Source organism: Archocentrus centrarchus, chromosome 17 (genome assembly GCF_007364275.1).
Source record: "Archocentrus centrarchus isolate MPI-CPG fArcCen1 chromosome 17, fArcCen1, whole genome shotgun sequence".
NCBI classification, from domain to species: Eukaryota; Metazoa; Chordata; class Actinopteri; order Cichliformes; family Cichlidae; genus Archocentrus; species Archocentrus centrarchus.
The window spans coordinates 2,439,053-2,455,304 of NC_044362.1; the positions used below are offsets into that span (position 1 = coordinate 2,439,053).

The following is a 16,252-nucleotide window of genomic DNA, read 5'->3' on the forward strand; positions in this document are numbered from 1 at the left end:
CCGCTCTATTTCACAGCTACAAACCGGAGTGAATCATCCAGCGCGCCCTGCAGGCTGCAGGAGGAACTGATTTTAAACTAACTGAATAAAAGTGCAGCGTGAGTGTTTTGTTCTTGAGTCCTCGCTAAAATGAAGACAGCTGTCAGCAAATGAACACGAGGTGAAACCGTTAAAATGGCAGCAAACATTAAATAAAGGTTAAAATTTATCATCTGATGGGATCAAATCTGTTTTGGTGCTTTAGAAATCGAAATATTTTAAATCAGGTCAGCTTATTCCTGAGACCATTTAAAAACAGCTGCTGATTACCAAAGTGCTAAAATAATGAAATAAAGAATAAACAGATTTAAAACTGTCAAAGAGTAAAAACAGGTTTTATTAAAAATAAGTCCTGATGTGAAACAGCTGCTGTACAGACCTGATGGACCACTGATCTGAGATCAGAGAGGTGAGGAGACGCCACCCTGTGCAACGACCTAAAAAAACAATGAAATCTGAAAATCACACAGCCAGTGTGAGTCAGTCACAATGGAGTTTGAATAGAGACAAAGTTAAATTCACTCATGTCTCAGTTGTGGTATGGTTCTGGTAGATTAGGGGGTTGTTTTCTCCAATCACAGAATCTCAGGTGCAGCAGTGAACCAGCTTTCCTCAGCAGTCCAACTGTAGGCATGTGCATCTAAGCGCTTTTATTGTCTAACATTCACACACATTTACCCAGAGATACTTTGGCATGCAGCCCAGAACCGAACCACCAACCTTCTGGTTAGTAGGTGACCCGCTCGACCAACTGAGCCACAGCCACCTTTGCTTTCTGAATCCATTTGGAGGCAAAGCAGTTTTTTTTTTTCCTTCTGATATTTTTTCTGGTGTCCTGCTTTCACTTTTGCTCCCCTTCTGATGGGCTTAATCACCTTCACCTGTGTCTTGTTTCCACCTGTTTCCAAAATCCCAGTCAGTCCTGTATGCAGTCATTCCCACTTCCTCTTTGTCTGAAGTTCCTGGTCTTTCTCTCTCTCTTGGACTTTTCAGCCCCGATGAGTCCTTTCCATCCAGAGCAGACTGAGCAGGTCACAGGACCCAGATGAGCCAAACCTGCAGGCAGCATCCAGATCTTTGGTACCGAGTCCTGGTTTCTGTTTCATCTGATGATTTACATTTAAAAACTTTATTTAAATGCGTACCAGTACAGGAAGACTTCCTGTCAGTGTGATTAAACATATTTATCCTCAGACTGCGTGAGGCTGTGAGTCTGAGCCTCACAACGCCAACCCAGATACTACTATTACTGCAGTATTATTTCAGTATTACAGCTGCAGTAGCACTGCAGTACCTCATCCTGCAGGGCAGAGTCACACTGACATCTAGTGGTGGCTCAGGGCTGCACCGCAGGCTTTAACATGCTTTTGAAGGACGTGAGAGGAGAACATGGAGATAAAGCTCTGATGAACTTTACCAGCAGTTCTAACATGTTTCCCAGCTTTTACTGTTTGCTTAAACTCTGATGTGTGGATGTTTCTTGAAGGAAGGAGTGTAAATGAGCTGCACAGTAGACATACCATAAATATAACAATTTAAATAGAGCATCAAGTAGCATATCACAGCATTAATCTTCACAACAAGGTGAAGGTGTTGAAATAACACTGCACAGGAGACAGAAATAAGATTTTCTTTTTCTCTCCTAGAGAGGCAAGAAAACACGAGTTACTGGAAGAGAATGAGTGTTTTGGTCTGATGTTTTGTGTCTACAGGACCCAGATGAGGCCGTTTACTGGTGACAGTGAGGGGCACAGAAGAAGGAACTGATAAACATGGTACACATCTCCCGCAAGGCAACATCTTACATATTTTAATAACTGTGTTACTGTGTCTGTGTATAAAAGTTGGACTGAGATGGAGAGCGGTGTCAGACTTGTGTGAAGCTGCACTGACTGACTGTATTAGGCAGCTTTGTGTGACGTGTGTGTGTATTAAACATCTCCTTGATTGTGATCCAGCATCTGACAAGTGAATCTTTCCCAATTAACGAACACGCAGGGTCGCAGGGAGATTCAGGAAGTACGTTTTGTCCCTTCAAATGGTGACACCCCCCCCCCCGACGTGATTGGGGAATTCTTCAGGAAAGACGATGGAAAATTTGATAATAAATTTCGCCTACTTGCGAACCAGTACCGACTCCTAGATTCCAGTCAGTGACCAGGACATGTCCACCTAACAGGTAAGCAGAGACCTTTCCTTAAACGTCTGCATATTGACTTTGTTACAAATTTAATGGTCACTGACGGAGGAAGGGAGGAAGTGTAAGTCGACACATACAGTCACACAAAATAAAGGTTTAAAGAATAAAAGAGTAAGAGTTAAACCGGCAGAGAAAAGAGAAGAGAAGAATATTGTAACAATAATTCGATTAAAATTATTTTGGGTGTGCCGGTGCGAGTCCGGGTGGACCTGATCACTTTACTAAAGGATGCCCGCCCTCGGGGTTCAACAGGTTTAGTGATGCTTCGGTTTGTCCAGATATAAGAGTAATCATTTGCCTTTGAAAGTAGAAAATTATTTGTGGGTCTCTTTCTTTTTAGAGGTTGATGAAAGCAAATAATCGTGTTCTGCTGGTCCCTCTGATCGGCTGATGAAAGCAATTACTTGTGATTTACATGTCAATCTTCAGGGTGACTCTTATTTCAGGACCAGTCGTAAAATCAATCAACTCTTCAAAGTCAAAGACTGTTGGCGGAACAGCAGATTAGAGACAAAAGAATAGAATAACAAAAGTTCCAACGTCCATCAGCACCTAAAGATCGTTCAGGGCATAATTGATTTATTGAACTGTGTTTGAATAATTGGCTGCTGATCATTGTGTTTACTGATAATATGGTGACTGAATGACTGACAAAATGACTGACGACACTAGTTGTGTGGAAAATGGGCTGCAAATCAAAACTAGGGTGAACTCTTCAAAATAACCAGTGATGAAAAATTGATGATGTGTTACGTCCCAAGCACAGATATTGAGGCTATAGCAAAATGAAAAGGAGAGACGTCTCCATCTTAATTAGGTAAAGGTTGATGTTTGGGTCAGATACTTTATTTGATTTACCCATCTGACAACAGAAGGTCAGAAAGTTCAGCATCATTTGGAACGCTTATTTTATTTGCTTTATTTTTTCCAATATTGACAAAAAGAGTGAAAATAAATGGCTGGTTCAGGAATGTCAAACATAAGGCTTGGGGGCCAGACTTCACCTGCAAAAAGGTCTCAAATTTGACTTACTGGGTGTCTTTGGAAAGCTCAAAGGAGGGTATAAATTTTGAAGCCTAAGCTATATTTACTGTCATAAATTTTACAACTTGTCCCAGAGATGAAGACCTTACCAAAGGCCACTAATACTAGAACAAAATAAGATAGTAATAGATTAAATAATATAGAGTTCATTTTTGTTTTTTTAACTGAATCGTGCATAGAAATTTCTGTTTTACAATGTGCCCAAAGCAAAATGAATAAATACATAAAAAATGAAATTTTGGTGGGATGAATAAAACTTTCTGTTACATTTTAACAGGGCAATTTGGGAAATGAGTTACCAGGAGTTTGTCAGTGATTTTAGATGTTTACTTGTTGCAATTTAAGCTTAGAGTTATGCAAATGATCTTCCTTAAATACCTGAAACAGCATTTCTTTATCATGGAGAAAAACTGAGCTGTAGGGTTGCGCTTTTTTTTTTTTTTTTTTGAGATATTGTAGGGTTCAAATGTACAGATAAAATTGTCCTTAACAGGAAAGGGTTTTTCACCAATCCGGTCATTTAGAGTCAGCGTGGTCAAATGAGTTCAAATCCCTCAGCTCGTCCAAGGTCTCAGTAAAAGTGAAGCAAGATGACAAAGCTCAACCAAACCGGGGTCAGAAGAGTGTGGTCAGCACTCTGAGGTGTGCAAAGACCCGTGAAAAATTTGGGTCTATTACAATATGTTTTGAAATGATTTTCCTTTTAAATTAGATCCTTTACTTTTTCCTGAAGCAGTTTAACTGCCTGAATTCTCACAGTCAGTGTATTTATGTTCCTTTGAGCTTTTTGCGTATGTCTGGGAAGTCTTTATTATTTTGTTTTTGTTTTTATTTTATTTCATAGGGGTAACACTTGTACGCATGACCCATTTAGGGTTCTAGGATGTCTAATTATAGACTGGTGTGAGCTTTAGCATGTTTTTCCTTTCCCATCAGTGCTGACTTAAAGTTTGTATGGAACTTCATGGAAAACAACCTGGCTCTTAACACCACCAAGACTAAAGAGCGGATCATAGACTTCAGGAGGAAGAAAATGGCCATCTAGCCACTCTACATCAATGGGACTGCATGGAGACGGTACCATCTTTTAAGTTCGTGGGCATGCGGGAACTTAAAAGATGGCCTGTGGTACCAACTAATAAAGACAGATTGATCATATTTATGATTGAAGCATTAATTAATAGTAAAACTTCTTATAAGTGGGCTGCTTTATGGTATTGGCTCAGTCACGGCTTTGTTCTGGCGACTCAACCATGCAGCCCATTTTTCAAGTGCCTCCTTATTGTGCATCTTGAAACAGCCTCACCACTTCCTGTATGTCAGCTGAAGTTATTTGTGGGGTTTTCTTTGCATCATGAACAATTTTTCTGGCAGTCGTGGCTGAAATTCTCGTTGGTCTACCCGACCGTGGTTTGGTTTCAATTTTCCACTTTGTAATTAAGAGTTTGAACACATTCTCAATACCTTGGATATGTTTTTAAATCATTTTCCTGTATTATAAAGTTCAACTATCTTCCCTGCAGATCCTTTGATAATTCTTCAGCTTTCCTCACAGCTTGGAATCTAAATTTATTTATCAGTGCAACACTGGAGGAAAAATGCAGGCCTGTCAGGAGCCCATGAACTGACTACCTTTTTAAACACACACAATTACAAACATCACAGGTGAGGACGGTTACCTTTAGTCATCATTTAAACCTGTGTGTCAACTTGTGTGTAAAGGGTATGAAAACTTTTGATCAGGGTCATTTGAGTAGTTTCTGTTGTCATTTTGATGAAACACAACTGTTTGAAAATAAATGGCTTCTCTGAAAAAATTTTGCCATGGTATGCAAATATTTGAGCAGGCTGTCTATCTATCTATCTATCTATCTATCTATCTATCTATCTATCTATCTATCTATCTATCTATCTATGCCAATGATGACCCTTTCCTCTTCCTTTCAAAGTAAAAGGGAAATAAAGAAAAAAACACAATTTAAAACAGAATACAAACTTTTTATATTTGAAAAAGCTTAAAACTTTTTTTACAAACAGATTAAAACATCAAGTTTTAAAAACATTTACAACATCTAATTAAAAACTTCAGTTTATCTGATCACAGTTATTGATCCCTGCTGGTGATGTCATGTAGTCACTGCTGGTGCTGTTTCCTGTCACGTGCTCCTCCTGGCAGCAGCAGCGTCCGTGGTGGTAACGGGCTGCAGATTTTTCCATGGATCCTGCATCATGGACGGGTTGAAGTATTTCTGCACAGGAGCGTCTGAAGACTGAAAGCAGAAAGCAGTCTGGTTAAATATGACCTCACAAAAACCTCAATAACTAAGATATAAACGTCACTTCCTGATTCTGAATCAGTTTCTGTTTAAATGTTCTCATTTCTGTCATCAGCTGAATGTGGAAATGAACAGACTCCTATTTCAAAAGAATTCTCACATGTTAGAGACAGGTTTAAAACACCTTAGCGACACATCTGGAACGGCTTTAATGTGATGTAAAGAAGAGGCTCAGCTGTTCGTGAGCACTGCTGATGCCATTGTGTTGTTTTGGTCAGGATATAAATATTTTAATAGGATCAAACTGTTCTTTCAGTTTTCAGGAAGTTTTTACTGATATTTTTTGTCTAATAGCTGTTTAATAAACACTGACTTGTCACATCTGTTAAACATCTGCTTCTCTCTGTGGTGGCATTAACCTCAGAGTAAACCCCGCTCAAATCCTCCACCTATTCTCAGGTGTCCGCCCTCCTGCTGATTAGCTCGTGGCTTCTTGATGGCCCCTGAACCTCATGCTACGAAACCGTCATTTACGTTATAACACCCCCCCCTCCCCCACACTAAGAGAAAGAAGAGTCTGCAGTTCACCTGATTAACTGATCAGTCAGACTGTTAATTCATCAATAACTTTGCGTATCGATGAGTTCTGATCCAAGTTCCGACTGTCAGCTGATTCACAGAACATGAACAGCTCTGATCGAACCAGTTCGGATTCACAGAGTCTCTTTGATCACAGTCGAAACCTTACCTTGAAGTTCGGAGCTGAGGTGGGATTGTAGGACTGAGGCCGCCGGAAGCCATTTCCCCTTTGTCGCATCGGACCCCCGAACCCCCGCGATCCGCTGCCAAACCCGGCTGCAGAGCCGTCCCTGTAACCCCGGTTAGAACCCGGAGAGTAGCCCGGAGAGCACGGGGAGTAGGGGGAGTAGCCCCGCGGGAAGCCTCCGTGCGGGGAGCCTCCGTACGGGGAGCCTCTGTACGGGGAGCCCCCGTAAGGGGAGCCTCCGTAGGGGGAGCGGGGGAAGCCCCAGCCGGACGACGGGGAACAGAAACTCCCAGCCGGCCGCGGAGCTCCAGGACTCCGCTGAGGTCTGTCCGGAGCGCGGAACATGTGAGCGGCTAAAAAAGGACAAACCAAAGAGGAGCGCCGAAACAATCTGCTGCCGGAGGACGAGAAGCGCCACAGCAAAACACTGAGCAGACCGGAACCGGAAACACACAGCGGAGCTCCTCCCACAGACTGCAGCGCCGCCCAGCGGACACCCAGATGACTGCAGGCACAGCAAGCCAAAGCCAACTTTATTCACACTTTAAAACAGCAGATACTGACCAAAGAGGTGAAGAACAAAACAAAAATACAAAAACTACTGACAAAAGCAGAGCTCCAGCTTTCTGCACTTTGATTTGTGGACTGACAGACTGAAGATCTGTATTTATATTTGTACATTTGTACACTTTGTACATGAAATAAACTGTAAAAATAAACCACAGATTTGATTTAAAAAAGACTTTTACAGTCTGTTTAACAGAGCTTATAAATGACTTCATGCTTAAACTGGTAAAAGTTACACGATCATTAATTAAACTGTGCAGAAAACTGCTATAATAAGACTGTGGCCTTCAGTCAGCCAATAAACTCTAAACATTTATTAATGACAACCAATACCTTACTGATGACAATGTTTCACCTACTGATAATTGAATAAACTTCATTGTGAATATGAATGAAGTCAGATGATGAGGAAGCTGCTGTAAACTGTTTCTTCATGTTTAGAAAATAACTCATGAACTCCAACCTAATGATGACAAACCCAGCATACAGTGTGGTGTGACTGCCTCCATTATCTCAAAATGACTCTCTGTACAGACAGAAGCCCAGAGAAAGAGCACTACAGGTGAGATGTCTGCTCCGAGAGTGTTGATGGAGAAGTTAGAGAAGGTCAGCAGCTCCCTCTGACCTTCTCTAACTTCTCCATCACTGTGTCTTTGTGGATCCAGAGAAAGCAGATGACAGGGTGCTGAGAGAGGAGCTGTGGTACTCCTTGAGGAAGTCAGGAGAGACAGAGAAGTATGTGAGGGTGGTGCAGAGGACAGAGAGACAGTGGTGAGCTGTGTGGCAGGAGTGACAGATGGGTTGAAGGTGGATGTGGGACTACATCAGGGATCTGGTCTGAGCAGTGGTGATGGACAGACTGACAGATGAGGTCAAGCAGGAGTCTCAGAGGGCTATGATGTTTGCAGACAACACTGTGATCTGTAGTGAGAGCAGGGAGCAGGTGGAGGTATGCTCTGAGGAGAAGAGGAATGAAGGTCAGTACATGTGTGTGAATGAGAGGGAGATAGGTGGCCATGCAAGGAGCAGAGGGAGTGAAAAATTCCTGATGTAACAGACAGTAAGAAGAGAGGTGAAGAAGAGTGCAGCAGGGTGGAGTGGGTGGACACGAGCGTCAGGGGTGACCTGTGACAGAAGGAGAACAGCAATAGTGAAAGGGAAGATTTACAAGATGGTAATGAGACCTGCTACTGATAGATGGTTTGGAGATGGTGGCTCTGACACAGGCAGGAGGCTGAGCTGAAGATGCTCAGATGTTCATTGAAAAGGACCAGGATGGACTGGATTAGAAATGAGTTCATCAGAGGGACAGAAGAGCAGAGAGCCTGGCTCATGGAAGCTGCAGACTGAGGCGAGGTCACGTCTCAGTGAGCTGCAGAAACAATAAAATTGTATTTTATTCTGTTTGTTGTAATAAGCTGGTTTGTCCTCTGGGTGGTGCTCACGCTGTTTCGGTGCTGATGTGGAGCCTTGGCCACATCAACTCAGGAACCTCTCGGCTTCATAAAGTTCTTCTAGAAGAAACTCTTAACCCCCCCCCCCCCCCGTGGTATTTGGGCAGTTATTTTGAAGCCTGATGTAAATTTCACAAAGTAAGAATTTCATTGCTCAGCATAACCACCGTGTTTTGCAGCATATGTGACAATAAACTGCTCAATTCTTGACTCTAAATGGAGCAGCGTGCTCACTGGCACATTAAAACTGCACGTGCAAAATCAGCAGTGAAATCTGAAAAAAAAGTTTGAGTTTGTCCTAAAAAGCTTTTCTCCCCTGAAGTTAGACTACTTTCTCCATCCGTCCATTCTCTTCCACTTTCCCTGTTCAGGGTCGCTGGGGGGCTCTAGCCTATCCCAGCTGACATAGGGTGAGAGGCAGGGTACACCCTGTATGGGTTGCCAGCCTGTCACAGGACCAACACAGAGAGGCAAACAACCCTTCACACCTATGGACAATTTAGAATCACTACTTTCTATGTCTGTGTTTTTTTTTAACCTCTAACAGATTTAAATTCAGGACTCTTGGTTTCAGGGAAAAAAAAGCATTTGGCAGCAGTTCAGTTCAGGCTTCATCGCTCTTCCGACAATTTGAGTGAGGTCCACTTTACCCTGAGCTCGTCACTGTTTGCAGGGGGACGTATATGGATGGGGGACAGCAGGTGACGTCGATATGTGTCCCCTCTCTCTGTGTTTGTGCTCAGTGAGATTCACCCCAAACTCAAGCTGGTCAGAAGACTCCAACAGCTTCCCCTCCTCAGACTGCTCCACAGATGTGTTGATGTTATTAACACTATTATTTATTATTATTGTTCTTGTATGTTAAATGCATTAACAGAATAGTCCACTAAATATACCTGAATTTGAAACATCTGCTGAAGGTTCTACTTCAGAAGAAACTTTGAAGCAGATGTGGTCTCCATCTGCTCTCCGTTCCTATCTAAAGCCATGACTTCTGGACCTGCTGATAACATCTTTGTCTCCGGGTTTGGGGATCCTCTCACCTTTGGTGCCCGGGGTGCCCTCTGTGATGCTGCTCTTCATCTCCTCTGTGTCTGCAGCAGGAATCCTGTTGATCCTGAATCTGTAAAGCTGAAGGTGTTACAGAGGTTCCTGGTTAATGCTGAAAAACTAACAATACTCATTCAGTCTGCTACACACCAGGGAGCCCGTTTTAGCTTTAAGGTGTGTTTGATATAACCACCTTTTCCCAAACTTTGGTGCTTCCTGTGTGGTCCCAGCAGACAAAAAAAATGGAGCTGAGGAGGAACTCGTCTTTGTCCTAATCTGAGTGTCGTGAACCCTGCGGTTTGCGCCTGACTTTGAATTTTGGATTCTTGTTTCTGTGGTATTTTGAGTTTTCTTTTACTTTCAGCAGTTGTTCCTGGATGGTTTCTTTTCATTTATATCATCAGGCCTTCTTAGTTTTCTGATTTCTGCTCATGGATATAACTTATATTGAAATCCTTGAGTTTTCAGTTAGTTTTATCTGCCCTTTGTTCCCTGCACCATGTTCTCCATGGTAGGTGTTTTTCTGTCTTGTTACTTCCTGTTTTATTTTGATAGTCATTTGTCTCTGGTGCCATGTTTTAGTTTTACAATCCTGTTACTCTGATTTTGTCTCAGCCATGTCTCTCAGGTGTCTCCGCTCTGCCCCATTCACTCCTCTGTGTATTTCTAGTCGCTGTCTCACTTTGACTTTGGTCAGATCAGCCATGTTAGCTCATGTGATCTTTGCTTATTCAGTATCTTGTTGAATTCATTTAAATCCACAGAGCAGTAACCCTCAGAGCAGCCTGAACACGCTGATCCTCAGCCCCACTGTTCTGCTATACCAGACCTTAGGGTTCCTTCACCCCCCAATTTAACTGCTGTGTAATGTGTGACCCTTGCTTCTGGTTCAGCTTCAGCAGGCTGCAGAGGAGTGGGAGGAGCTGACCTCCTGGTTGATGTGTGCTGAGGACTTCAGGGTTCTGATGTATTTCCTTTCTCCTGAATTGGAAGAACAAATTGTAGAACAAGTTTTTTTCTTGGTGGTGGTACAGCTCTTTATACCTTCATCTGATGTTCCTGCAGCACACATTTTCTGAGAGCCCACACTAGGCTGCAGTACTCCCAGTGTTTTTTAAAACGCTTATTTCACCAGGAAGTGAAACTCTTCAGATTGAGAGTGCCCTGGGCCACCATAAGCAGCATAAATATGGCATGTTTTTAAGACAAAAGAGCTACCAGCAAACTTCATCCACGAGGGCTGTCCATGGGTTTGAACCTGAGGCAACAGTGCTACCTACTGAACCACTGTGTGCACTTTTATACAAAGTAACCAATTCACTGCTGTGAAACACCCAGATGCAAAGATCAGTGAGAAACACGAGAGACTGGGGAGTTTTTCACTGGGGTACATCACCTCTGGCAACATCTTCCCTTTTTCAGAGACGAGCAGAGGCCAAGTCTGCACGTGCAGCATGCTTGGAGCTTTTTCACGGCGAGTGCTCTGTTCTTCCTTTTCTGATGTTTAATCCAACCTCAGGCTGATTAAAGGCTCATTCTGCAGAATTTAAAACATCTCTGGTGTGAAACGTGCTGCTGAAGTCAGACTGCGCCTCTCCTCCTCCTGACGATCATGAGTCATCTGTCACTCTGTTCTGTGGGCGTCTGAACAAACTGACTCGCTGCTGAAGCCAAAATAAGGCGAGAAGAAAGATTCTCACCATCTGAATGAAAACACAGATCTGAGCCGAGTCAAGGAGCAAATCAGTGAGTGTGTGAACAGGAGACCCTGCACACCAGCCCCCAGACGGCTAAGTCAAATCGAATGGATTTGTGTAGCATTATTCACACACAGGGTAACTCAGAGTGCCTTACAGAGGGACAGAACGAGACATTAAAGACATGTAAACATATATGTATGCAAGTCATGATACAAGGCATACACATACAAGCCTGATAACAATAGAACAGTATTAAAATGGAAAAACAGACTAGAGTCCTTTCCCGTGGTCAAGAGAGACACAGAGTCTCAGTGGGACTACCTGGATAAATAAAGAAAAAGAAATATTAAAAAAATAGTGGTAAAACTGTGGGAGGAGCCAGTCTGCTGTTTGAGTCCTGTGAATTTCCGGCTACTTTTTTGCCACAGTTTTTGAATTTATCAGTGAGAGAATAACAATCAGGAATAATAATCAAAGCATCAAAATAAGGACTCACAAATTCCTGGAGGGAGACTGCTGAAACTATTGGAATGGACGTGAGGGAATGAAGAAGAATGTGGAAAAATAAAACTGACCACAAAGAGCGAGGACCACGGAGGGGAAATGTCCCAGCATACTTTGTTTCTGTCGGCCAGCATATAAAACACCAGCACACAACCAATTAACCAATTAACACACATAATGCAGCTCACACAAGCATAAATGCTGCTGGGTTGCGTACCTAGGCTCCACAAAGACCCAGTGCAGAAGTCTAATTAGTAAAATTAGTGAAAGGTAAACTGCATCCCTGTGCCTTCCTGTCTTGCCATCTCTCTCCAGCATTGCTTGCAGACCTGGCTCCCGCAATGTTAAACTGGATGCTATTTCCCATCAATTCGCCTCTTCTGAGGTTGTTCCTGAGCATACCACCATCCTTCCTCCATCCTGCATCATTGGCTCACTCACCTGGGTGATCAAGTCCTTGGTCTGAAATGCCCAAAAAGATCCCAAGTCATTCACTGGGCTCATACCTCAAAGTTCACCTGTCATCCTGGTAAGAACCGCATAATCTCAGTCCTTCAGTGCATGTTTTGGTAGCCATGTTTATTCAAGGACATTAGCCTGTACTGTACTGTCTTCCCAGCTGTTCTCCAGCTATTTATTGAGTGCTTTTCCAAGGCTACACTTTGTTGCTCTTTTGAAACTTCCTTCTGCAGTTGCTGATAGACCATGTTTTCCACCTTCACAAGATTCCCCTAGATATTATTTCTGACCGGGGGCCTCAATTCACATCCAGAGTCTGGAGGGAGTTCTGTTCCATCCTCGGTGCCCAGTTTGTCTTTAAGGGATGCCCTTTGTCACCGATTCTGTTCATAATTTTCATGGACAGAATTTCCTGGTGTAGCCAAATGCTGGAAGGCTTCCACCTTGATGGCCTCAGAATCTCATCTCTGCTTTATGTGGATGGTATGGTCCTGGTGGCCTCCAGCTCACTCTGGAGCAGTTTGCAGCCGAGTATGAAGCAGCAAGTATGACAGTTAGCACGTCTAAGTCTGAGGCCATGGTCCTCAGCTGGAAAAGAGTGGAGTGCCCTCTTTGGGTCAGGGACGAGTTGCTGTCTCAGGTCTAGGACTTGTTGACAAGTGAGGGAAGAGGGGAGTGGGAGATTGACAGATGGATTCAGGCCACAGCTGCAGTGATGCAGATGCTGCATCGGTCCGTCGTGGTGAAGAGAGTGAAGCTGTTGAATTATTGGTCAATTTATGTCCCTACCCTCGCCTATGGCCACAAGCTTGGTGTAGTAACTGAAAGAATGAGATGAACTTGCTCTGAAGGATGGCTGGCCTCTCCCTTAGAGACAGAGTGAAGAGTGCAGTCATTTGAGAGGGGCTCAGATTAGAGCTGCTCCTGGCTATAGCTTAGGAGGTAAAGCAGGTCATTCACTAATTGGAGGGTTGGTGGTTCACTGGCTTCTCCAGTCTGCATGCCAAAGTATCCTTGGGCAAGATATTGCTCTCCGATGTTCATCGCAGTGTGAATGTGTGTGAATGTTAGACAGAAAGCACTTAGAAAGAAGTGCTTAAATGTGTGTGAATAGGTGAAAGAGGTATGCTGTAGAAAGCATTTTGAGTGCTCAAAAGTAGAGTAGAAAAGTGCTATATATAAAAACCAGTCTGTTTACCATTTACACATTGAAAGGAGCCAGTTGAAGCAGGCACCTAACTAGGATGCTTCCTGGGCGCCTCCTGGGTGAGGTGTTCCAGGCATGTCCTACTGGGAGGAGGCCCCGGGATAGACCCAGGACATGCTGGAGGGATTATCTCTCTCGGCTGGCCTGGGAATGCCTCGGTGTTCCCCTGGATGAGCTGGAGAAGGTGGCTGGGGAGAGAGAGATCTGGGTTTCTCTGCTTAGGCTGCCGGCCCTGTGACCCGGCCCTGAATAAGCCAAAGAAAGTGGATGAATGGATAGAAATTGTAGTAATAGCTATAAAAGGTACAGTTAATTTTCTTATGGCGATCGTGTGTATTGCCAAGCTAAAACTCTAATTTTATGAGTGATTGTTATTGGAGCTGACTTGCTAGGAATTTGCTTGATGTATTATATTCAAAGTTGTTATATGTAAAGTTGTTGTATTAGAAAGTATTTTTTTAAAAAGTTTGTAATTGAGCATTTTGTAATTATTTCCATATGTTTGGGTTTGTTGTGTGTCCATCTTCTGGTTTAATTTTTCCCTCAATATCACATTCCAAGTTTTTGTTCCTGTTTTTGTATGTTTCTTGTATGAGGAGAATATGATTTTTCTCCTAATTAGTGTTTTTTCTGGTTTCCCAAAGTAAAGTGGGAGCTGTGTTATGAAAATCATTTGTTTCTATAAAGTCTGCCCACTCTTTGAATCTGTCAAATTATTTTCATTAGAGTGCATTAATGGGGATATATTAAATGTGGGAGATGATTTAAAAATGGGTTCAGTTTGAACATATTGGTGTGTGATCACTTATAGTGATCGGATATGTTCTGGAAGTAGTTTTTTCCATAATAGAATCACTTATAAGGAAAAAAAACCTGTTTTTGAAACATGATTGTAGTGGAGAGAAAAAAATTTAATTCCCTATTTATCACATTTTTGAGTCTCCAGATATTTCCAGGACCAAAATCCTTCATCTTATATATTTCTTTATTATTTTAGATGCCTTACATTTGCTGATGTGATCTATTAAAGGGTTTAATATACTGTTAAAATCTCCTCCAGTAATCATTTTTGAATCTGCAGTAAGATCAGATATTCACAAGAAATCTGTTGGGGAAAAAAACTAGATCATCATTATTAGGAGCACATAGATTGACGATTGTAAAATAGCTGCCTGAATTATGGCACATTGACCTTGTCATGTTCAATAAATGACAGACTGCTCTTTTATCGTGGTCCTAGGTTTTTGACCCAGCATTCTGAGTTTCAGTCTTTCACTTTGCTTTTGTATGTTTTCTTGGTTTGTTGTAGTTTTGAATTCTGGACCTTATTCCTGGTTGGTTTCCTTATCTTTATCCTCAGGCTGGTGCCCAGTCCTCCCGGGCCGACTCGCCCTTTCTCTCTCTCTTACCTCTCTTTCTCTCTTCTGTCAGTGTGAATGGGTGTGTGTATGTTTGTCTCTGCTCTTCCTCCAGAGGTGGGGTCTTGTGGGGAGCTCCGCCCTGTTGATTACTCACCTGGAATGCATTCCTTATTACCCACCTTATTACCCATCATTGGCATGATGACGAGCTTCTCTAATAGAAGCTGCTGCTTTCACTCAGTTGATGCCAGACTGCTTGGCTCAACTAACATTTGTATGCAATCTGCCAAACTTTTGTCTCCTTTCTTCAGAATCGTATCATCACAGAGGGAAGCTGTGGAGGGGAGAGCGAGGAGGAAAAAAAGGAACTCATTGAGACTGCATATTGCTACTTTTTGTGACTGAACCAGAAAGACTTTTTAATAAAACTTATTTAACCATACCATTGTTATTTGTGAATGTGTCCAGATAACCCCTACTCACATCAAGCCAGGTGGGCCCCCTTTTCTCGATTCAGTTTCACCATAACATACTGTTCAGGACCAAAGAACAACAAACATGACGCCTTTTCCCATCAATTCCCACCTCCAATTCCTCTGAGGAACCAGAACCCATCCTGCCCCCCTCCTTTGTGTGGGGGGTGCAGTGTCCTGGGAGATAAAGTCTCTGGTCAGAATGGCTCAGAGGGCAGAGCCTGATCCCAGGAATGGGCCCCCAGTAAGCTCTATGTGCCATCTGAATACACTGGGCCTGTGCCTGGATGTACTTGGTCTCACATTGCCTTGGACTTTGTCACCGGTTTGCCCTCATCCGAAGGTAATCCAACTATTCTCACAATAATCGATTGTTCCTCCAAGGCAGCTCACTTTGTGCCCCTCCCAATGTTCCCTTCCACCCTGGAAACAGCCCAGCTTTTGACCAACCATGTCTTCAGACTGCATGGGATTCCAGCAGACATTGTGTTGGACCGCAGCCCCCAGTTCACCTCTCACATCTGGAAGGCGTTCTCCACCACTCTTGAAGCCAACATCAATTTCTGCTCTGGTTTCCACCCTCAGACTAATGGACATGAAGGGGTTAACCAAGAGCTGGAGGCAGCTCTTTGTTGTGTGGTCTGGGACAGAACACCTGGAGCTCGCACTTGACATATGCTGAATATGCTCACAATTCCCTGACATCCTTGGCCACGGGGCTGTCCCAGTCTGAATACTCCCTGGAGTACCAGCCGCCACTCCTTCCTAGCCAGGAGGCCGAACTCTCCGTCCAGCATCATCTTTGTCGCTGTCATCGCCTAGGGCGGGTCCACAAAAGCAGCTTTGCTAACAGAATAAGTGGCTAGCAGATCAGCATTGAACTCCAGCTCCCGTCTATTTCCCAGGTCAGAGAGTTTGGCTTTCCTCTAAAAACATTCCATTACGCCCAATTATATCAGGCCATTTCTGATCCATTCTCTGGTTTATCCTGTTTCTGTCCACTTCAAGCTTCCCAGGAGGAGGCGGATTCATAACACTTTACACATCTCTCAGTTGAATCCTATGCAAACCAGTGCATTGTGCCCTCTAACTGATCCCCCACCACCTGCCTGATTATTAATGATGGAACCACGTATATGATCTGGAGGCTCC

At 43.2% G+C, this 16,252-nt stretch overlaps 1 protein-coding gene across 1 annotated transcript; it reads right to left on the bottom strand.

Annotated features, from left to right (window-relative positions):
• Nucleotides 1-5,260: 5,260 nt before the first annotated feature.
• On the bottom strand, nucleotides 5,261-6,772 carry mplkip (M-phase specific PLK1 interacting protein). Its single transcript, XM_030752554.1, has 2 exons — nucleotides 6,308-6,772; nucleotides 5,261-5,553 (listed from the first exon to the last, which is right to left on the bottom strand). Exons 1-2 carry the CDS (start codon nucleotides 6,668-6,670, stop codon nucleotides 5,440-5,442), a joined length of 477 nt encoding a protein of 158 aa, XP_030608414.1. The 5' UTR covers nucleotides 6,671-6,772; the 3' UTR covers nucleotides 5,261-5,439.
• Between the last annotated feature and the right edge of the window lie 9,480 nt (nucleotides 6,773-16,252).